Source organism: Lynx rufus, unplaced genomic scaffold (genome assembly GCF_022079265.1).
Source record: "Lynx rufus isolate CCGP_SWC_20201006 ecotype Redwood Valley unplaced genomic scaffold, mLynRuf1.p SCAF_22, whole genome shotgun sequence".
Classification (NCBI taxonomy): Eukaryota; Metazoa; Chordata; class Mammalia; order Carnivora; family Felidae; genus Lynx; species Lynx rufus.
The window spans coordinates 9,156,806-9,180,902 of NW_025814837.1; the positions used below are offsets into that span (position 1 = coordinate 9,156,806).

Consider the following 24,097-nt stretch of genomic DNA (forward strand, 5'->3'; position numbering starts at 1 on the left):
ATTACTTAAAGCTGATAATTACTCACAATCTAATGGCTATAAAGAGTATCTCATTTTGTTGTTAACTTTCCTTTTCATAATTACTAATAAATTATTTGTGTTTTGTGAAGAAATATCTGTTGCCCATTTTAACATTATGAGCTTTATGACTTTTTTCCCTTTCTTATATTGGTGTTGCTCATATATATCTAAGATATAGATATATCCTAGAGGCTAATATTTTGTTGGTTATGTATGTGGCACATATCTTCTCCCAATTATGGCTTTTTTTTCATATTTGTGGTGCTTTTTGATGAACAAAGTTCTGATAAAGTACAATTTAAAAGTCTTTTCCTTTATGTATATAAAGACATTTTCTTATAATTCTATTTTTTTTAATTTGCCTTTCACATTCAATTTTTAATACATATAGAATTTACTTTTACATTTAGTATGAAGATTGGATCAATTTTCTTACATTCAAAATCAACTAAAATTTAGTCGTTTGTCCATTCCTCACTGATTTGTGATGCCAAACCTTTTATAATTCCAGGTTCAATATGTGTGTGGATTTCTGGCTCTCTGTTTTGTTCTATTGATTAATATGTCTATTCCTATGTCAAAACATACGGATTTAATTACTGTCTTTGCATCAAGCCTTGATATATTGCAGCTGAAGTATCTCCAACTTGATCTTCTTGGCTATTTTTGTTATTTGCTCTTAAAAACTAATTTTATAATCAACTTCTTTTTTAAGTTTCCCAAAATGCCCTGTTCATGAGAATTGCCTTATAGCTCTGGGCTAATTTGCCAGAATTGACATTATTATGACATTCAGTCTTCTTATGCACGGGCATGGTTTCTTATTTATTTAGGTCTTATTCAGTACCTTTAAAAATTTTCTAATTTATTCTATATAGATCCTACTCCTCTTTAAATATTTGTTTCAAGTTACTTTATAATTTGATGTTTTGTAAAAAAAAAATGTTTAATTATAGTTTCTAATAGTTTATTTCCAGTTAATAAAACAGTAATTGCTTTTTAAATATTGACCTTAGGGGCGCCTGGGTGGCGCAGTCGGTTAAGCGTCCGACTTCAGCCAGGTCACGATCTCGCGGTCCGTGAGTTCGAGCCCCGCGTCAGGCTCTGGGCGGATGGCTCGGAGCCTGGAGCCTGTTTCCGATTCTGTGTCTCCCTCTCTCTCTGCCCCTCCCCTGTTCATGCTCTGTCTCTCTCTGTCCCAAAAATAAATAAAAACGTTGAAAAAAAAATTAAATATTGACCTTATATTCAGCCACTGGCAAAGTTTCTTATTTTATCTTATAACTTAGTAAATTATCTTACATTGTTACAAAGATAATTAATTTTTGATACATACATATTTTTCCTACTCTTCCTACATTGTTTAGGCCCTCCAATAAAATGTTTTGTAACAGAGGGTCAACAAACTATAGCTTTTGCTGGTCTAATGTGGCCTCCCACCTCCTTCGGTACTACCCACAAGCTAAAAATGGTTTTTATATCATTTTTTAAAATTTCTGTAATGTTTATTTATTTTTGAGAGAGAGAGAGAGTATGAGCAAGGCTGGGGCAGAGAGAGGGGGAGACACAGGATCTGAAGCAGGCTCCAGGCTCTGAGCTGTCAGCACAGAGCCCAGTGTGGGGCTTGAAACCTTGAACTGCAAGATCATGACCTGAGCCGAAGTTGGACACCTAACTGACCGAGCCACCCAGGCGCCCCAATATATTATTAAATATTGGGGGAAAATAAAAGGAAGAGTATTTATTGACATATAAAAATTATGTAACAGGGGCGCCTGGGTGGCTCAGTCGGTTAAGCGCCCAACTTCAGCTCAGGTCACGATCTCACGGTCCGTGAGTTCGAGCCCCACGTCGGGCTCTGGGCTGATGGCTCAGAGCCTGCAGCCTGCTTCCGATTCTGTGTCTCCCTCTCTCTCTGCCCCTCCCCGTTCATGCTCTGTCTCTCTCTGTTTCAAAAATAAATAAACGTTAAAAAAATTTTTCATAATAAAAAAAAGAAAAAAAATTATGTAACATTCAAATTCCATAAATAAAGTTTTACTGTAATACAGCCACACTAACTTTTTTTACATATTGTCTATGGCTGCTTTTGCACCAAATCAATATTGAGTAGTTGCAACAGACAGTTTTGCCCACAAAGATGAAATATTTATTATCTAATTCTTTCCTAAAAGTTTTCTAACCTCTGTGGGTAGAAACAAGATAATTGTCACACATGCGTCTTGATTTTTTTAAATGCATTTTCTCTATCCAGTAAGATGGTCTTATGTTTTCTCTCCTCACGATGTTTATTTTATCTACATATTTACCTTTTTTGTTATTGTTCACCATTCTTCCTTGCACCTTAGATTTTCTCTCTGTGATCATTTTCCTTCTTCCCAAATTGTATCTGTTCTAGTATGAACATAGGACACAAACTCCGTTTTGATTACCTACCTAAAATGTCTTTTCGTTTCAGTTGTTCTGAAACAATAATTTTCCTGGACTTAAACATATACGTTGCTGTATACCTTCACCCAGAAATTTGGAGATGTCATTTCATTATCATATTGCATGTAATTCCTTCTTTTATATCTTTAAACATTTTGTACATAGTATTTCACTTACTGTATGTGATATCTGAAAATCTTGAAGGTCATACTTAATAGTTTTGTTTGTGTCTCTGAAACCCTTTGTTTCCACTGCATATGTTTAGTGATCTTTGATTGTGAGCTCATAGATCTTCATCTCTGTGAGCCTGTATCCCAATATAAGACTGCTTCCCTTAAGAATTAAGAGCATCATTGTGAGAAATCAATGAGCTGTCAAACATAAACATCTATTAAAGCAGGTGATAGTTTATACTTTCTAAATAACAGCTATTACAAACATAAATATTTCTATCAAGCTCTCAAAAAAAAAAAGAAAGAAAGAAAAGAATTGCATTGTTTTTTCCTGATAGCCAATAGAAGAACAAAAGACTTATGAGTTGAGCTTTATTCTAGGCTTAGTCAAAAAGTCTAAGTACAGATATCACCCACTCAACCTAACGCATTGGTGACTAGTCACTGCTCAGGTTTCCTTACGGTTTCCCCTGCTCCTCCCTTGGGAATTTCTTATGTGATGTTAACCCATTAATGCAATACAAATACTTGTATGAAGATTATAGTTGTTTTAAAATTAAAGCACCCTTCAGAATGTCTAGTGAAATAATACTCTTTCTCATATATTTTTAATTTTTATTTTGCCTATTTTCAAGATTCATGGAATAAATGAATTAGGACCAAAAAATGCTAAGACAAAATCCTGTCTAAAATATTTTGGCTATAACTGTTGTTATATTGTAGTCCAAAAAAGGAAAAGAAGTTCTAATATTAAGAATGGGTAGCTGGGGCGTCTGGGTGGCTCACTTGGTCAGGCGTCTGACTTCAGCTCACATCATGATCTCACGATCCGTGGGTTCAAGCCCCATGTCAGGCTCTGTGCTGACAGCTCAGAGCCTGGATCCTGCTTCAGATCCTGCTCGTGCTTTGTCTCTCTCTCTCTCTCTCTCTCTCTCTCTCTGTCTCTCTCTCTCCTCTCTCCTCTCTCTCTGTCTCTCTCTCTGTGTGTCAAAAATAAATAAACATTAAAAAATAAAAAATAAAAACATAATTGGTAGCTTATATTGATTTTAAAATTCCTGGGACACATTTCCCGGATTCAATCATGCCTGTGGTGTCTGAAGTTCTTCCCAGTAAGCCCAAAAGGAATTCACAAGTGCATGACTCTTAGAAGTAAATTTTCTATTTTGGAAATGGACATCTGTGTAAAAAATAAAAAAGAAAAAAAGAAAAAGGTGACAAGTTCTGGGACACCTGAGGGGCTTAGTTGGTTAAGCATCTGACTCTTGATCTTAGCTCAGATCTGGAATCAGGGTCATTGAGTTCAGGCCCTGTGTTGAGCTCTGTGCTGGGTGTGAAAAAGTGTTAAGTTCTATTTAAACCATTATTTTCCTGCCCCCAAACTCTTCACTTAAAGGGCTTAAGTAATCATTCACCCATTATAATGACACTTAGAAGAAAAAGAAAACATGGATTTTTTGTGTGTTTCTTACATAGCATTGTCTCAAATATATATGTATATATATACGATTTGTGATTTCATCTTTGGGCTTTGACTTTGAGGTTTCATTGGGTAGATAAGGAAAATGTCCACTAGTTAATGATAAAAACCAGTCAGGCTTAGAGATGTGTGTTTTGCAGATAAAATTTAAGAGACATTATTGTTTGGGCTATAGTTTAAGTTAGGGGAGTGCATGAATTCACTTATGGAGACTATACAGAAGAGAATTAGGGCAGAACCTTAGGAATTAATGATGTTTTGTGATAGGAAAGGAGCAAAAAAGACTGCAAAGGAAGTTTAGAACAATAGAGGCAAACCAAGAATAAAATCAGAGAAAGAAAGATGTCCAAGAAATAGTAAGGTTTTGATACCAAAGCCAGAACCCGCCCCCCACACACACACACCTACAGGCCAATATCCCTAATGAACACAGATGCAAAAATCCCTGACAAAATATCAGCAAAACACATTCAACAGACGTTAAAAGGATCATTCACCATGATGAAGTGTCATTTATTCTGGAGATGCAAGAATGTTTCAATATTTGCAAATCAATCAGCAAAACAAAAAATAAAAATCATAATTATCTCAGTAAATACAGAAGAAGCATTTGACAAAATCAACATACATTCATGATGAAAACTCTCAACAAAATGTGTTTAGAGGAAACATACCTCAATGTAATAAGGCTATATGAAAAACCCACAGCTAACATCATACCCATAGGGAAAAAGCCTGAGAGCTTTTCCTCTAAGATCAGGAACAAGATAAGAATGTCCACTCTTACCACTTTTATTCAACATAGTACTGGAAATCATTGCCACAGCAATCAGTTAAGAAAAATAAAAAACATTCATATTGGTAAGGAAAAAGATAAACTGTCATTATTTGTAGATGGCATGATACCATATATAGAAAGCCCTAAGGGCTCCACCAGAAAACTCTGGAAATAGTGAATTTAGTAAAGTTTCAGGATACAAAATTAATACCCAGAATTCGGTAGCACTTCTATATACTAATAACAAAGTAGCAGAAGGAGAAATTAAGAAAACAATTCCATTTACTCTTGCACTAAAAAGAATAAAATACCTAGGATTAAACTTAACCAAGGAAGTAAAAGACCCATACTCTGAAAACTATAAAGCAATGATGAAATAAATTTAAGATGACACAAACAGATAAAAAGATATTTTGTATTCATTGATTGGAATCATTAATACTGTTAAAATGTCTATATTGCCCAAAACAGTCTACATATTCAATACAACCCTTTTCAAAACCCAACAACGTTTTTCACAGAACTAGAACAAATAATACTAAAATTTGTGTGGAACTCCAAAAGACCCTGAATAACCAAAGCAATCTTAAGAAAGAAGAACAAAGGTGAAGGAATCACAATTTCAGATTTTTAAAAAGCTGTAATAATCAAAACAGTATGGTACAGGCAAAAAAATAGACACGTCAATGGAACAGGATGGAGAGCACAGAAATAAACCCACACTTATACAGTCAATTAATATATGACAAAGAAGTTAGGAATATACCAAGAATATACCAAGTTAGTTACATTCTAACACCATACACAAAAATAAACTCAAAATGGATTAAAGGCATAAATGTGAGACCTGAAATCATAAAAATCTTAGAACAGAACACAGGCCATAATGTTTTTGGTATTAACTGTAGCAACTACAGTTGTAATTGTAGATATATCTCTTAAGGCAAGAGAAATTAAAGCAAAAATAAACTATTGTTATTACATAAAAATTAAAACTGTACAAGAAAGGAAACCAATAAAATGAGAAGGCAGCCTACTGAATGGGAGAAGATATTTGCAAATAATCTATCCAATAAGGATTAATATCCAAAATATCAAGAACTTCTACAACTCAACACCAAAAAACAATCCAATTAAAAAATGGGCAGAGTACCTGAATAGACCTTTTTTCACAGAAGATGTACAGATGATTAGTAGACACATGGAAAGACACTCAATATCACTAATCCCAGGGAAGTGCAAATCAAAACCACAATGAGATATCACCCCTACACCTGTCAGAATGGCTACAATCAAAAAGACAAGAAATAACAGGGTTGGCAAGGATGTGGAGAAAAAGGAAGTCTCGTGCACTGTTGGTGGGACCGTACATTGGTACAGCCACTGTGGAAAACAGTATGGAGGTTCTTCAAAAACTTAAAAATATAATTACCACGTGATCTAATAATTCCACTAGTGGGTATTTACTGAAAGACAATGAAAACACTAATTAGAGAAGATATATGCATCCCCTGTATTTATTGCAGCATTATACATAGTAGATATAGAAGCAACCTAACTCTTCATTGAGAAATGAACAGATAGAGAAGATATATATACACAATGGAATATTGTGCAGCCATAAAAAAAAAAGGATGAGATCTTGCCGTTTTCAACAACATGGGTAAACCTAGAAGGTGTTATGCTAAGTGAAATAAGTCAGTCAGAGAAAGACACAGTGAAATATCATATGATTTCACTCATATGTGGAATTTAAAAAACAAAACAAATGAATAAACAAACACATAGCAGAATCAGACCTATAAATATAGAGAACAAACTGATCGTTGCCTGAGGGAAGGCCAAAATGGATGAAGGGAAGTGGGAAGTACAGGCTTCTAGTTATTGAATGAGTAAGTCATGGGAATAAAAGGTACAGCAAAGGGAATTAGGTCAATGATATTGTAAGAACATTGTATGGCGACAGATGATAGCTGCACATGTGGTGAGCACAGCCTAGCGTATAGAGATGGTAAATCACTATGTTGTACATCTGAAACTAATGTAGTATTGTGTGTCAACCATACTCAAGTAAAAATAGTTTTTTTAACTTTAGCCATATAAGATGTTGCAGGTGATCTTTGCTAGAGCCATTTCAGTGAAGTGGTAGGAGAGAGCTGAAGAAATGGAAAGACAAAAGGAGACAAGAGATTTCTAAATTCCTCTGGAGAACCAGAAATGCCACATGGCTACATATTTTACTGTCAATCCTGTTTAGTATTACACTTCTTCCTTCAATGAGTCAATTAAGGTTGAAATGACATGGTTACTCAAGGTCACATGGAATGCTAGTATCGGCATTGCGTTTTCAAATATCCAATGATTCATCCACTATCATCAGAAATTTCCAGAATTTAGCAGAACGTTTGTAATTTTCTTACTATGAGTTACTGTCATTCCATTTATGTTAATCATTGTCACCATTGTTCTTTTCAGTTCTTTGACTATCTTGGAATTTAGTTCAAAATGTTTGCTGTAAGAATGAGATTAGCAACTGATTCTTAAAAGGCACTGTTTTAACTCAGGCAACAACAGATGTTGGCAATGATGCGGAGAAAGAGGATCTCTTTTGCATTGTTGGTGGGAATGCTAGCTGGTGCAGCCACTCTGGAAAACAGTATGGAAGTTCCTCAAAAAACTAAAAATAGAACTACCATTAACAACTCAGGCAACAACAGATGTTGGCGAGGATGCCGAAAAAGATTTCTTTTGCATTGTTGGTGGCAATGCAAGCTGGTGCAGCCACTCTGGAAAACAGTATAAAGGTTCCTCAAAAAACTAAAAATAGAACTACCCTATGACTTAGCAATTGCACTACTAGGCATTTATCCACGGGATACAGGTGTGCTGTTTCAAAGGGACACATGCACCCCCATGTTTATAGCAGCACTACCAACAATAGTCAAAGTATGGTAAGAGCCCAAATGTCCATCAATGGATGAGTGGATAAAGAAGATGTGGTATATATATATAATATATATATATATATATATTATATATATATATAATGGAGTATTACTCGGCAATCAAAAGGAATGAAATTTTGCCATTTGCAACTACATGGATGGAACTGGAGGGTATTATGCTAAGTGAAATTAGTCAGTCAGAGAAAGACAAAAATCATATGACTTCACTCATATGAAGACTTTATGAGACAAAACAGATAAACATAAGGGAAGGGAAGCAAAAATAATATAAAAACAGGGAGGGGGACAAAACAGAAGAGACTCATAAATATGGAGAACAAACTGAGGGTTAATGGAGGGGTTGCGGGAGGGGCGATGGGCTAAATGGGTAAGGGGCACTAAGGAATCTACTCCTGAAATCATTGTTGTACTATATGCTAATTTGGATGTGAGTTTTAAAAAATAAAAAATAAAATATATATATAATAAATAAAAGGCACTGTTTTATTATTTATTACATGTTTTGATAATATTTTTTGTAACCTGTGTTCAATTAGATACTCTTGTTCAAGCCAATAAATGGATTAGTAAAATTTTGGCATCTATGACAATCTACTATTTTGCTGATTTTCTTCTTTTTGTTAAAATCCTTCTAGCCCCAAAATAATACTAGATCAGTAACAAGAAACTAAGACAAGACCGAGGTCATAAGACTCCTGCACTCCAGATGTAATTTTTTAAAAAGCTCATACTTACTTGAACCCTGACCCCTGATTTCTTATAGCTGTGGACTAGTTTATTTCTGCTCCCAGGGTCTGCCTCATTGCATGATTGTGTTTCATATTTTCTTCACACTTTAAGTTAATTTTTGCAAGTAGTTTAAAACAAATAATTTCAGAAACTTTTATGTTTACTTGTGTGTAAAAGAAATTAAGATACTGAGGATATTTATAATAGACTTGATGTCTTTAAAGTAGAAGAATACTATATTTCTTCCTGTGAATAAACCAGGGAGCTCTATAATTAATCATTTTTGATATAATGTTTTTATTGTGAATTAATTTAGTTAAATGTGATTTTTTAAGTATTATTTTAATTCACTTGCATCAGAACAAGTGGGTCTCCTATAAGATTGTAAAGATAATACTGTGGATAATCTTGAAAGAAAATTATTCAACCACCACTCATAAATGAACACCAAAAAGCCAGCTTAGGGCATTCATTTAATCACATCTTAAAATGAAGGGATTTAATTACTCTTGGGAAAATGATGGACAGGCAGGCAAGGAAGTGGATACTTTAAGATTATGTTCAGCTCTTAAGTGCAGTGACAACATAACCTTTGTTTTTAGTCTTTAATAATATCATTTGCAACTTCTTAAAAACAGCTAGTTTTTCATTTGAGCAATGTTATTTTTTTCCTATGGAAATAACCTCTATTACAGAATTTTAAAAGTTGTTTTATTCTTGACCTAGCCTCTTGTTTTAAATCACAAGGAATTATAATTTTAGAATTAAGAATATTTAGTGAGTTTTGAGCCCTTCATAGAATTTGCCTGTGAAATTTATCATTTAAATTAAAAAATAATTATCTTTACCATTTTAAAATCAAATATTAATCAGAATATAGTAACTTATTTCAGAACCAGACACATGAGAAACTAAGAAGTCTGTGAGTTTTATACCTTATTACTATTAAATATATAAAATATTAAATTAGCTATCTGTATGTCATCGTATGTGGTAAAATCATAACATACATAATAGAAATGCATGTGTATATTCATATAAAGGGACAGATTTGATCTTTCACTATTAACTGCAAGAATTAGTAGTGTTTGCTATAGTTCAGTTTGCTTTCTGTCATGCCGTTAGGGTTTTTATATATTAGCAGAATTCCAAACAGAGAATTTTGAAATGTATTGTTCTTTATATAATTAGAATAAAAGAGTGGTTCTTTATTAATTTTTTAAAGGCCAGTTCTAGGTTTGAAATGCATGAGAGTCTTATTTTATTTTTTAAGTATACCTAAGCAATTGACGCCAGGGGTTTCCAGAAATGAGGTATTTGATCTTTAACACCAGTCTGTGGAACAGATTTGATAATAAATATCTCATTACTTTTGAGGTTTGTATATTGTACATGTGTAGCTTGGTAACTGAGTACTATAAAAAGATCAGAATTAACTGGATTTTGTATATCTGTCATTCCTGCCGTGCCAAAAATCTGTGGAGTAGTTTGTAATTGCCATTGTTTGGGTTATTACGATAAACAGAACTGATAAGGCTTATGCTATTTGCCTTGTGAGCTGCGCCCACTTTACATCACTCTGTTGAATTAAAATTGCATGCACATATCTTCACTTATCAGTTTTATTTATCTTTCAGAAAGAGAAAAAGGAAGTATGCTTCCACTATATAAAACCTTATAACAAGCAGATCAGAAATTATAATCATTATTTTAAGATTCTAGTGCAAATGAATGACTGTATGTATGTTTCTATTATCTATCATTTAAAATCTATTCCTATAGGAAAATGCTGTTATTTTTTCCAAGTGGCCTTCATCATATTTTGTCAAAGCTTATCATTTTAATTGGATTACCAAAGGTACAAATGCAAATCTGCAGAATACAGCATGCTTTTTTCTCTCCTTTGTCAAATATGTGTAATTTTTTCTTAGAGCTGCTTCTACAGTGGGACTATTTGCTTGACTATGTTTATAGCTAGAAAATAGAAGTAGATTGTCTGAAATGCTTTCATTTTCTCCCATGGAAAAGTCCTCCATACTATTTCTGCTCTGCAGGCTTCTCACCTATGAAATTCCCAACTCACTAGTGGTCACATCAGATGAACTTTTAAGTTTTCAGACACCTGTGATGAGTAAATCCATGCATACGCTGGTCCTTCCTTCAGAAATCCTGTAACGTCTGACAATTGTGTGTCATCACCACCATATATACCCACTCCCAATTCCCACTCCGGTGTACTGGGAAATGACTTTCACTTCAAGAATTTGCAATGTTGCACATCTTTCACATTTGTCCTACATGTTAATTTGATGAGGGTTGTTTATTTCAGTGATTCTATGAATTTCCTGTTTGAATGTTGTATCCAATGGAATCTTCCTGTATGCAGGGGAATTCTGTGTTCTTTTGAACTATCATTCAGTTTTTATAAAGATATTTTCCTCAAAAAAGGTATAGATGAAGTATTATTTTAAAATCTGTCTCATACAGTTAAATCTTCAGCAATTGTTTTCATTTTCCAGTGATGGAAAATCATTATTCCTAGACAAAGAACCTTGAGTGCTGTCCTTGAACTATCAGTCCTGCCAGTATTACCTTTGAATTTTAAGGGACTTTGTGTTTTCAGTATTGACTAGTCTTTGTTTTCCTGCAAAACAATTTATAGTTCATTTTCAGATAACTATACATATGGTATTTGTATTTTAATTAAAAAGACTGTTGTTATGTCTGATTCTTATAAGCAGAAATTCATTATAAGGACACTTCTCATTTCCTTGAAATGTTCCCTTTCTTTTTTTCCAGGGTTCTTAAATTGCAAAAGCCAGTTAAATTATGTGCTTTGGGGAGTTAATTTTGGGCACCATATGTCTCTAAAAATGATTTAATTTTATCTAAAGCATGTTTGTAATGATATTTATGTTATGTAAAACACAGAGACAATATAAGGAATTTTTTTAAGAAAAAACACACTAGTCTACTACCGTTTCGACACAGAACATGCAATGTGTGTATAAGCTTACAAAAAATTTTGTTTATTTTGATTAATGTATTTTTAATATCTGGTCTCTATTGTGGCCTTTCAAATTTTGTCTTAGCAGGAGCATGTGGGTGGCTCAGTCAAGTCAGTTAAGTGTCTGACTGTCTGTCATGCCATTTTGGCTCAGGTCATGATCTCATGGTTCATGAGTTCGAGCCCCACATCAGGCTCTGCGCTGACAGTGTGGAGCCTGCTTGAGATTCTCTCTCTTTCCCTCTCTCTCTTTTCCTCCCCCACTTGTGCTTTCTCTCTAAACAAACAAACAAACAAATAAATCAGTAAAACTTTAAAACTTTGACTTAGCAAAGCATCTTTATGAAATCAATATGACTAATAAAAAATGTTAACTGCAATTATTCTTATTTGGGACCTGATGTTATGATTTGAGAATGTTAGAAAAGTTAAGTCACAAAAAAAAGGATTAGTTTTAATCTAAGGACTAAGTTGAAGGTTTATAAACAACTTTCTCCAAAGTTCTATTCATTATTTTACATATTTTTATGTTTTTTTCCAATGGATATGCCACCAATCCTCCCCTGATTCTAGCAAATTCAAATTGTCATGTACCTAGGCCACATGTGTATATCTTCCATTTAGTATGAAATAAGTTACAATGTTACTGTTCAACAGCTGTTTTAATTATGTAAGCAAGATGTGAGGAAATGCCAACATTTTTAGGCAATTTAAGAAGCAACTAGAAGTAGTAATTAATTCCTTATTGATTTAAAGTCTTTTAATATTTTGGGTAGCTCTTTCATTATAGGTAAGATCATGCTTTGTGGATACATAATAAAAATTTTGTACAAAAAAGCCTTTTTTATATTTTAGCAGATGGTCAAATATAATAGGATTTTTAAAACTAGATTATAGTAAATTCTCTAACAGGGAATAATCCTGAAGGACAAAATATACAGGATGTCTTTTTGAAGACATGTAAGCTTAACCTACAGTTTTTTTTTTTAATGAAACAACTAAACATATGGTAAGTTATAGAGTTACATGTAAGTTTTATGATAAATTTCCATGTACCTCTCACAGCTCTGTAAATTCTGACATTTGCCATATTTGCTTTGGATGTTTACACCAGTATAAATACACTTAAAACCCTCTGCCTGCCTAAACACTAGGTGCTTATCAATTCCATCCATATTTTTATTAATTGTAATTTTAACTATTTAATTTTATTAATTGTAATTAATTTAAAATGTAAATGATCAGTTTTCATTTTTTAAGTTTATTTATTTTGAGGGGCACCTTGGTGGCTTAGCCAGTTAAGTGTCCAACTTCGGGTCAGATTGTGATCTCATGGTTTGTGGGTTCGAGGCCTGCATCGGGCTCTGTGCTGACAGCTCGGAGCCTGGAGCCTGCTTTGGATTCCATGTCTCCCTCTTCTTTTGTCCGCACCACACCATCCACCCCCCACCTCGTGCTCTTTCTCTCAAAAATAAATAAACATTAAAAAAAAATTTGAGAGACAGAGTCAGAAAGAGTGGGGGAGGGGCAGAGAGAGAGGGAGACAGAATCTCAAACAAGTTCCTCATGGTCAGCATGGAGCCTGAAGGAGGCTTGAACTGCTGAAACCGTGAGATCATGACCTGAGCCTAAACCAAGAGTCGCACGCTTAACCAACTGAGCCACCCAGGCAACCCTAGTTTTCATTTTTTACATTTAAATGTTATACTGTACACATTACTTGTGATATTACTGTATTTATTTTAAATTCTAGGCTTTAGGATATGAACATATTACAATGTTTGTTTGTTTGTTATTACTCAAGTGTAGACAATTAGATTGTTTCCACATTTTCACTATTGCAAGCAATGCTGTAAATGAACATTATTTTATATGTTTCCTTGGGAACATGTTATGACTCTTTCAAGAGCAGTACCTCTGACTTTCGCATGCATTAGATACCTGGAAGTCTTGTTGAAATACCAGTTGTTGGGCTCCAGAGTTTCTGAGTCAGTAGGTCTGAATAACTATATTTCTAACAAGTTCTGTTGTGATATTGATCCTGCTGATCTTGAGAATTGCTGGTCTAGAATATGGAGTATAATTACTGGATCAAAGGTGAGCTACATCTCCAACTTTAATACATAACGTCAAATTGCTCTCCAAAGTCATTGTGTCAAATTATAATTTGGACAGTGTATGAGAGCTTAGTTTTTTCCATATTGTACCAAGAATTGATATGGACAGTTTTGTGTAATAATTGCCAATCAGATGAGTGTAAATGGTATTTATTTGTGCTCTACCATTGACGTTGAACATGTTTTCAAATGTTTACAGACAAAATAGCTTTCCTTTTCTATGAATTGCCTGTTTGTAGTATTTGGCCATTTTTGTGGTATATTATGTGTGTTTTTCCTTATCAATTTGTACGGGCTCTTTCTACTTTAAAAAAATTAATCCTTGCTAGCTGTGAGTGTTGTTAATATCTTCTCTAGACCACTGGTTCATTTTGTTACTCTGTTTAAATTTAAATTTTAAAAAGTTTGGTATGATTAAATGTTTCAGTTCTTTCCATTAGAATTTATTATATCAGTATTTTGTTTAAAACTGCTTTCCCTTCTAAAGATCAGTTAAAGTTTAATTTTTTCTCATTTTAGTCTACCTTGCTTTTATGTTAGTGTATATTGTAAGTTAAGGATCTAATTTTATTTTACATACTTGTATAGAGAAAACCAATTATGCCATCTTTTTCTCCACTGATTTAAATGTGGGGTGCCTGGGTGGCTCAGTCGGTTAAGCGTCCTACTTTGCTAAGATAACTTTTTTCATTGTTGATTGGTTTTGTTCTGTGTTTATTCATATCAACTTCTTTTGGGGATGATTATCTTTTCTTTGATGTGTTGATGTAGTACATGAAAATATTTGCTGATAATGAACCATTTTTAAATTTCTGGAACTATTAAATTATGCTGTCTTCAATTAATGAGCTCCATAGATGGCACAACCTACATTCTATCAATCAATAAGTATTTATTAATCACCCTCTCATTACTAATAAATCATTTTCAGTTTCAGTCTTAAGCCAAACAGTAAATTAGGCGATCACTTTTCCTTTCCATTCGGAAAATATAGATAGTAAATTATTTTCTTCCTAGGCAAAGAGAGAAGGGAGAGAGTTAAAAATCTATCATTAACTATTGCTGCAATAAGTTGTCCCCAAATTTAGCAGCTTAAGCCAATAAACATTTATTTTCTCACAAAGTTTCCGAGAGACCAGAACTAGGAGCAGCTTAGATGGGTGATTTTGGCTCATGGCCTCCTACAAGGTCTCAGTCAAGTTGTTGGTCAGGATGGGAGTCGTCTGAATAGATTGGAGAATCTGCTTTCAAGATCACTTACAAGGGGCTGTTGGCAAAAAGAAGCTTCAGTTCCTCCCCATGTGGGTCTTTCATAGAGCTGCTTATACAACATGAGAGTTGGCTAGACCAGATCAAAAGATCTGAGAGAATTAGAGAGAGAGAGAAAATCTAAGACAGAAACCTTGGTGTGTGTGTGTGTGTGTGTGTGTGTGTGTGTGTGTGTGTGCATCCTATCTTCTGCCATATTCTGTTCTTTAGAAGAGAGGCCCTATATCCAGCCTACACTCAAAGGGAGAAAGAGGAGTGGTATTCTGCCTTCATAATTTGAAGGCCTATTTTTAAAATCACACCTACAAACACTGTTTTTCTCTGACAGTAAATATCAAATATTATTCACCTCTATATGGCCCCATTCTTCACAACGTGTCCCAATTGTCCCCTTTGGGTTAGGATAAGAAGGCTTTACTTATTTTTGTTTCCTCCATAACGTAAGCCAGACAACTGCATACTCCAACCTGGCCATGGAAAATAACCAAAAAAGTGATGCTTTGAAATTTCTAATTTCAATGCTGAGAATATGAGAATGGTGTAAGGCAGTATTTTGGTGTTGATTTGTTTATGGCTGGGCCTAATGTTTTTGAAACCTTTGACTGGAATACCAAATAGTTTATATTATTCTTAAAATATTATAATTTTCACATGTATAACAGCAATAAAATAATATAAATCTAAATCTATGTAATGAGAGGGTTTATGTGTTGTTATATATATATTATATTTAGTATTAAGGCCAGATTTATGTGATATATAGGAGTTGCTAGTTTTCATGAATTTATATAGGTCATCAAATAACTTGGGTTAAAAACAGAATCCATATAATTTTGTATAACATAGGAAAATGGAGAATCTTTCATTCTTGCAAGTGACAACTTTAATTTACTCTATTTTACCATCAGAGAATAACAAGCTTTAAATTTAATAAATATCATAGAAGACTAATAAAATTTAATCAGAAGGAATTTTTACCAAATGTATAAATGTATATTATATACAAATGGACATTGTATGCAATGCTGACATTGACACCAGCTCTTTGTATCTGAAATACCACGTCAATGTGGACATTGATTTTTTTTCATTCTGAATAGCTGCATAGTGATCATTATCTCAAAAGAAATATCAATGAATTCTGTCTTTGGGCTGCCTTCAGCAAAGAACTCACAAAGCAAGTACTGGAGCCCAACTTACCAAATCTACTACAAATTCAAACTGTCCACAAACCATTGTTAGAAAACTACTTTCCTAAAAATGAACTATTGGAACCTTATCATGATAAAAAGCTTCCGCACTGCAAAGGAATCAATCAACAAAACTAAAAGGCAACTGACAGAATGAGAGAAGATATTTGCAAAGGACATATCGGATAACAGGCTAGTATCTAAAATCTATAAAGAACTCATCAAACTGCACACCCAAAAAACAAATAATCCAGTGAAGAAATGGGCAGAAGACATGAATAGACAGTTTTCCAAAGAAGACATCCAGGTGGCCGACAGACACATGAAGAGATGCTCAACGTCACTCCTCATCAGGGAAATACAAGTCAAAACTACAGTGAGATATCACCTCATGCCAGTCAGAGTGGCTAAAATGAACAAATCAGGAGACTATAGATGCTGGTGAGGATGTGGAGAAACTGGAAACCTCTTGCACTGCTGGTGGGAATGCAAACTGGTGCAGCCGCTCTGGAAAACAGTGAGAAGGTTCCTCAAAAAATTAAAAATAGAACTACTCTATGGCCCAGCAATAGCACTGCTAGGAATCTACCCAAAGGATACAGGAGTGCTGATGCATAGGGACACTTATATCCCAAGGTTTATAGCAGCACTTTCAACAATAGCCAAACTATGGAAAGCACCTAAATGTCCATCAAGTGATGAATGGGTAAAGAAGATGTGGTTTATATATACAATGGAATAGTACTTGGTAATGAGAAACAATGAAATCTAGCCATTTGCAGAATAGAAACCCATTTGACAATAAATTATATTTAAAATAAATAAATAAGCTGGGGATAAAAAAAGAAAGAAAACTACATTCCTTTTTGCCATTTAAACTTTTTTTTCAAGTTTATATTTTATTTTGAGAGAGAGAGAGAGAAAGCACCCGTGCGCCAGCATGGGAGGGGCAGAGAGAGAGGATTACAAGCAGGCTCCATGCTGTCAGTGCAGAGCCCAATGTGGGGCTCAATCCCACAAACCATGAGATCATGACCTGAGCTGAAATCAAGAGTCGGACTCAAAACTGACTGAGCCTCCCAGGCGCCCCCTTTTTTGCCATTTTAAATGTCTCAGAGTACACACCAACTGTTGCCTGACTCAGCTTTCCTGATGCCATTGAATATCCTTTCTCTTTGTATACAAAACTGAGGGCACTGAAGTTGAGTATCTTTTTTTTTCAAAATGACTCTTTTCCTGTTCCAGTGTGCTCCTTCTGAGTTTGCTATGAGAATATATACATTCTTTTCCAAAATTTTTGTAGTATGCACTTGAGGCTAAGCAGCAACCTAGTTACTCTGTCAATGGTTCTAAATTCCATTCTTCTAAGTGCATGGCAAGTCCTTACTGTGCCGTTGCTATAACCCCTTCAAGTGTGTCTGTGTCCCTTACCATTTTGTTTGTTTGTTTCTCTACCACTTCCTCTCTCATTCCACTTCATCTTCCCTAAAATATGAAGAAGAAGGAAGGAATATAATCATATCAGGAATAAATGATTACATTTCAAGGATATAATCATTGAAGACTTTCATTACAGAAACACAAGGTTAATTGAAGGTGGAGATGTCAGAAACCATTCCAGTTCCTTTGGGTTTCCAACCTCAGTTGTGTCTACCCAAAGTACTTTTCCACTCACAACTTACTTCTCTCTCTTTAATTTTCCTTTTACCTATATTTGTGTCTCTTATGTTTACTTTATTTTTCTCTTCTGTCATTAACTAGTAAGTTCGTGAAAGTCTTACTTTCTTCTTTGCTTCACCACTAAAATTTTACCAGCTCATTTTATTGAGTTAATTTCAGTATTTATTGAGTGATAACTGTCTACTGACATCTTACAAGTGGGCTTTCATCATAACCATTTTCTTAAAATAGTTGTCAGCATAGTCAAGTCTTATATTAAATCAAGTGTCATTTCCAGCATCTTAAATATTTCTCCATATATATTATTGTTGATCATCTCATTTTCTTTAATGTGGATATGTGTGTGTATATATGTGACGATTACTGGATGCTGATCTCTCTTTGTAAGAATTCCTTCAATTTTTATTCTGTCCCAGTTCTTTTTTCAGAGGCCTATTAGCTATAAATTAAAAACAAACAAACAAAAAAACCACTCTTGAGATATTACTCTTTCTTAGTTGATACTTAAGGAACTTCTCAGATTAAGTAGTTTAGCATTTGTATATGGACTAATTTAAGACCTTTGTGGCTACCTCAAGCCAAAATTCAGAAAACTGAATAAAATAGATTTAATGTATACAGCTGTTCTCTTCATTTACGATGTGGATATGGGAAACATTACCATTCCGTTCACTTTGGTTAATGAGTTCCCACTTGTAAAATCTTTCACATGTTAAGAACTCCCACTTGTAAAAAAAATTACCTTCGGTTTGAAGAATTCCTCTAAAATCTATCTTCCTCTTATTTGCCTTTTGTCATATTTGCAGATACCATAGTAATGGAGTAATCCACAGACTAAAGTGTCTTTAATGTCTTAGTGAGTACATTAAGATACAGCATACGCTGCCCCAATGACTGTCAGAGTTGGCAGAAAAATTATTTTAATATTATATTAAAATTATTAAATATTACAGAAAACCATTTAATATTGACAGACTTTCTCTTCAAAAAGTGATGTTAATCTTTAATTCAATAGCATAAATGATGTGAAATGCCCTTAATGTAATTCCAGGAGTAATGTATTTCGGCACTTAACAAGCTGAAAATTCTATAGTTTTCAAGGTTATGTTTTCTTCACAAGTTGATCAATTAACAAAGAATAGTGGTTTTTTATTCTGTGGACCTGCATAAATACCTGTGTGTTGCTTATTACAATGCATAATGAAGGTAATGATTATAGCCAATTCACATGCAACACCAGGTGATTATGTTAAAAATTGTTTTTAAGTAAACTGTTTTATTGAAATATGCTTGCAGAAGAGTTCACAAGCCCTCCATGCACAGTCTGATGAAATTTTGCAAGCATCCCTAACATGTAGCCAGTATGCAGATCAATAAATAAAACATAAAATAACCATAATTCGTGACATGTTTTTATTCTGTTGTGAAGAAATGTTTTTTCAACGTTTTTATTTATTTTTGGGACAGACAGAGACAGAGCATGAACGTGGGAGGGGCAGAGAGAGAGGGAGACGCAGAATCGGAAACAGGCTCCAGGCTCCGAGCCATCAGCCCTGAGCCCGACGCGGGGCTCGAACTCACAGACCGTGAGATCGTGACCTGGCTGAAGTCGGACGCTTAACCGACTGCGCCACCCAGGCGCCCCGAAGAAATGTTTGATACGAAATTTGTGGTGTTTATTTTTTCACCCTGAAAAATACACTAAAAAGAAATCAACATAAACAGTTATCCACATAACCAAAAAAATGAGGTTTCAATGACAATATATTAAAGTGTTTTTAATAAGGTTTTTATCATTTATTTTTATGAACTTTATTTCTTTGAAAATAACCTTATTGTAGCAATTCTATATAGTGTGGTTATGTTAACTGTTGAGGGACAAATGTTCATTGTCTTGGGAAAACTTCTACTGTGTTAGTTGTTGTTGTTTGGTTTTATATTAAACTTCCAAAAAGTATAGGATGCCTTATAGGAGAGATCTTTTCCTGTGTAAATTCTGTGTTGTATTAAACGTGTCACCTCTAACCACTGTGTCCACTGTACTTTAGTGCAGTGAGATGTTTCCATGCCACATAGTCAGAGGGAGGCAGATTAATAGGGAGTTCTAGCTGGAAATTTCTTCCCTGTTATTGTTCTCCCTCAGCAGTTGATGGCTAAGTTAATTCTCTTTAGTTTTGTCATGCTCTAAAGCACACATTGCCAAGCAATGGTGAGCTTTATGAGGGAAAAAAAAAGAAGCAATGGTGTCCATCAAAGTCCTAAAGTTGCATTTTTAAACTTTGGCCCGACCTGATGTGCCATTCAAAAAAGCTTCAAAAGATTATTTTTTTAAAGAAAGGTTCAATATGTCCCGAGGCTATCGGTTTTGAGTTAAACTGGGTGAAGTAGAAATATTTTACTCATCAGCTTTGCAGTCACAGAGTTTGCCTCAGCTAGAACAAAACTGCTGAGGCATTTAGAGAAAATTAACCCCCCATCCTGGCGGCCAGATGTGACTGGTTTCTGATGAATGCACATGAGTGGGCTGAAAAATCAGGAGACTGTGAAATTCCTGTCAGGTCCGTACAGTGCAGAATGGGCTATTGACTGCTTTCTATATTTCCCTCCATCATTCTTCTTGAACACTGCCATTAATTTCCTCTCCTACTCTGACTTGTGTTTTTGCCCCCTCCCTCTTCCCTTTAGCTCTGTCAGCTGCAAAGAAGGATACACAAGGTGTGGCAGAATCACTTCAAACTGGTGGTCCTCTGCGGCCAGATGAGGCTGGCCAAGTTCCAGACAGACTCTCAAGAGAGTATTCAGAAAATATTAGCTGTGCAGGTAGGTGATTGCAGGGAAGTAGGAAAGATCATTCTGATCTAGATTGAAAAGCAAATGATGGGTAGTGTGATGAAGCATTAAAACCATATCCCATCAGAGTTTTATAAATTTTTAACCTCTTTAATAAACTGGAATTGCATGAAGGATGAATTCAGTAAGTTAGCATATATACCATGCATACTTTGGGGGAAAAGGGAGATTGAGCTTATTTTTCACAAACCTCAAAACAGATTTTTTATAAATATATTTGGTGTAAATATATATTTTCAAATCTTCAGGCTTTGCAGATGCCATTCAGCTGTTTAAGAGATACCGTCAACAGTTGCCTTGTGTTGCTTTTGTGTGAAACCTCCTTCAGTGAAAAGGACACTTATGTTTATTTTATTTAACTGTTTGTTTTCCCCTTCCATTTTGAAAGAGGCCCGTCCTCTTCAGATTTGGAGATAACTGTCTTTGAAAAATAAGCAATTTGGGATTAGAATGTAACAATGGTTCCAGATACATGTGAGATTTGACTGTTTGTCTCTGTAGAAATTTTAGTGGATCACTTGTCTTTATTTCAAGACTCTGATCTGTTTAGAAACCCCTATTAACTATGTGAAGGCTATTACTGGAAAATTAAATTTTTAATTCATATTTTACTATTTGAAATGTCATAATATGCATAAAAAGTGAGTTCCCAAAGGAAAACAAACACCGCCTTGTTCTAGTAAAAGAAAAAAAAAAGAAGTATCTATTCTATAAAATAAAATGCACACACTCTTTAAAACCACAATTTTCATAAACTTGCAGCATAAACAATGCATGCTGAACCTAAACACACCAAGCCTTTTTCTAAATATTTTAATTGTGTGTGCATTTCATGATTCTTTTGCCACAATTGAAGAATTTTGCATAACACTTCCAAAGCTGGTGGCTTTTTTTTTGTCTTCTTCATTTTTACTGGTGGCTATTTTTGCTATTTTCCTCTGAGGGTGTGTGTGTGTGTGTGTGTGTGTGTGTGTGTGTATCCCATTCAAAGTACATATATAAGGTGTATATAGACTCTATTTGCATACATATACTGTATATAAGGATTCCACTGATAATGGATTATAATAAAAATTTAAATAATAGAAATTTAGAGTTTTGAAAGGTAGAGCTTAAAGGTGTAGGTTGAATAGATATTCATATACAAACTTGAGTATAAATTACAATTGCAGTATTTCTGAAGACAGTAGCACGTGTTTTTTCTCCTTAAAAGTCTGTTGACAGTACATTAAAAATTATGGAGTGACTGTGATCTGTGATTCCCTTTTAAATATTCAAAGGTAATTTTGCATGTTCTAATTATTATTTTAGGAAAATCTCATACTACACCCTAAATGTAAACATTCTTAAAAATCTTACAAATGATAAACCCTCATTGTGAATTAGGATGTATTTTGAAATATTGAAAATGTCAGTGGAAATTTTCTGAATATTGGTAAAGTGAACTCTCAAATCATAACCTATAATACTCCTTACTCTAAGTTTTTATTAAAATTAACCCATACATTTTTTTTACCAAACTTGATTTTAAGTTGCTTATTTTGATGGTTGTTATACAACAGTGGAAATGAAAGGTTAGAAATGATAGGTTGGTATCAGTAGGACAACTCAACTATTCTGCATTTAGAGAGACAGTGGCAAGGCTGGATTGTATATGGGGAACCTGAGGAACATAACTTAGTGGATTCTTATCTGAGGGAGATGCCTTTAATTTAGAATATTTCAACCTTGGCTCTTAATAGGAATATAAAAAATAAAATTTTCAGAATCTTGCCATAAAACTATAGAAACATGGGCAATCCTCTGAAAAACTCAAGTCCTAAACCATCAACGTGGTACACAATGACCTTCATGACCCAATCCCTGCTAACCTCCCCAGCTTCATCCCTCTCCACATTAGTTCCTTAGAGTCTATTTCAGCCACTTCAAAATTTCTCTAGTGTGAAACCTCTTGACTCCTTCTTCCTTTCCTGTGCCTAATGTCTTACCTCCTTCTGCAATACTCTTTACTGTACCTGTTAACGAACACCTGATTCAAATCAAACATCTCATCTACAAAATCCTTTCTGAGCACTTCCCCCACCTTCTTCTTCTTTGACCTCTTACTGTATTCTGTACATATCACCAAACCACAGTTTATTCCTACTGCTGTGCTTTTCTTCCTAGAAGATTCTAAGCTCGTTTAGAGCTTTACACCATCAGTGAAATTAGTTCAATTCTTGCTCAGTTGTTTTTCAGTGTGTATGATAGCAAGCCATTGAGGTTTTCTGAAAGTATCCCATGGCTATCTTGTTTTCACTCATTATATCAAAAATCTTTAAATTGGAACATGATAGAGTGATTTAATATGTTTGTAGAGTGAGTCTGCTGGTGTTAGTCTCTACGTTTTGAGTCAACATGGCTAAAACTGCTTAACAAACCAGAGGCTATTGCCCTCTGTTTTCATATGATTTAGTAGCATGTCAATACTAGGAAACCTAACATTTTATATTTTGAAGGTAGTATTAAAATGCCATAAGATATTAGTAAATTATTTGATGAGAAAATCATCTGATGAATCTTTTGAAAAGTAAACTATATATAACTGATATTGAGCAAAAGCAATTCAAAATAGTGATGCATAAAAAAGAAACTTTGTTTCACCCTTGGGCTTGGAACAATTACTTGCAGGACTATCAGAAAAAAAAAAGCATAATTGGTAGATCTGCAGATGGCAGAAAACCAGGTGGGCCAGATAAGCTTTTGAATAACAGTGATCAAGCAGAAACCAGTAAGATGAACTATAACTGAAATAAAGAATTTGCGTATTTGACATCAAAGCCATTTATTAAATATATATAAATATTTATACATATATATATATATGGATTTTAGTTGACTGCAATTTTAATATGATCCAAAGTGAGCTATTACAGTCTTAAGACCAATGCCATGTTCCAACTCTGACAAGCATATGAGACTTATTGAATCTGATAGTGTAGGGCATATTTTATAGTCCTAACCTCTATCTAAGCCCATTTAAAGTACTATTATTGCATTATTTTTCTCTTTTTACTTTTGATTTATTTAATATAGTGATATTTAATACCTCTTTGGTATCTCATTTGGAAAAAAGACTGGAGATTAACTCGTTATTTAAATGAGAATATGATGTGGCAACAGAATGTTCATGTGATCTTAGACTTCATAGGCACAAATGTTTTGTCTTGTTAAAGGAGATGATAGTTCCATTGCCTTTTTCCAAAAGTTGAGTATATCTGCAGTATTTTATACAGGTTTGGGAACTATAGTTTAAGGGCCATATTGATACACTAGAGAGCAGCGATCTAATAAAAATCAGGGAGAAGGAAAAATATACAAATTTAGAATGTTTAATTATAAAAAGAAAAGACCTTAGAAAGACAAAC

The 24,097-nt window shown here is 34.2% G+C and overlaps 1 protein-coding gene across 1 annotated transcript in view; it reads left to right on the forward strand.

Moving 5' to 3' along the window:
• Positions 1-24,097, forward strand: part of CCDC178 (coiled-coil domain containing 178) — a 410,140-nt gene that overhangs the window by 345,551 nt on the left and 40,492 nt on the right. The window contains exon 20 of the mRNA XM_047086870.1: positions 20,526-20,660. Coding sequence (XP_046942826.1) covers positions 20,526-20,660 — 135 coding nt within the window. The remainder of the gene's footprint in view (positions 1-20,525; positions 20,661-24,097) is intronic.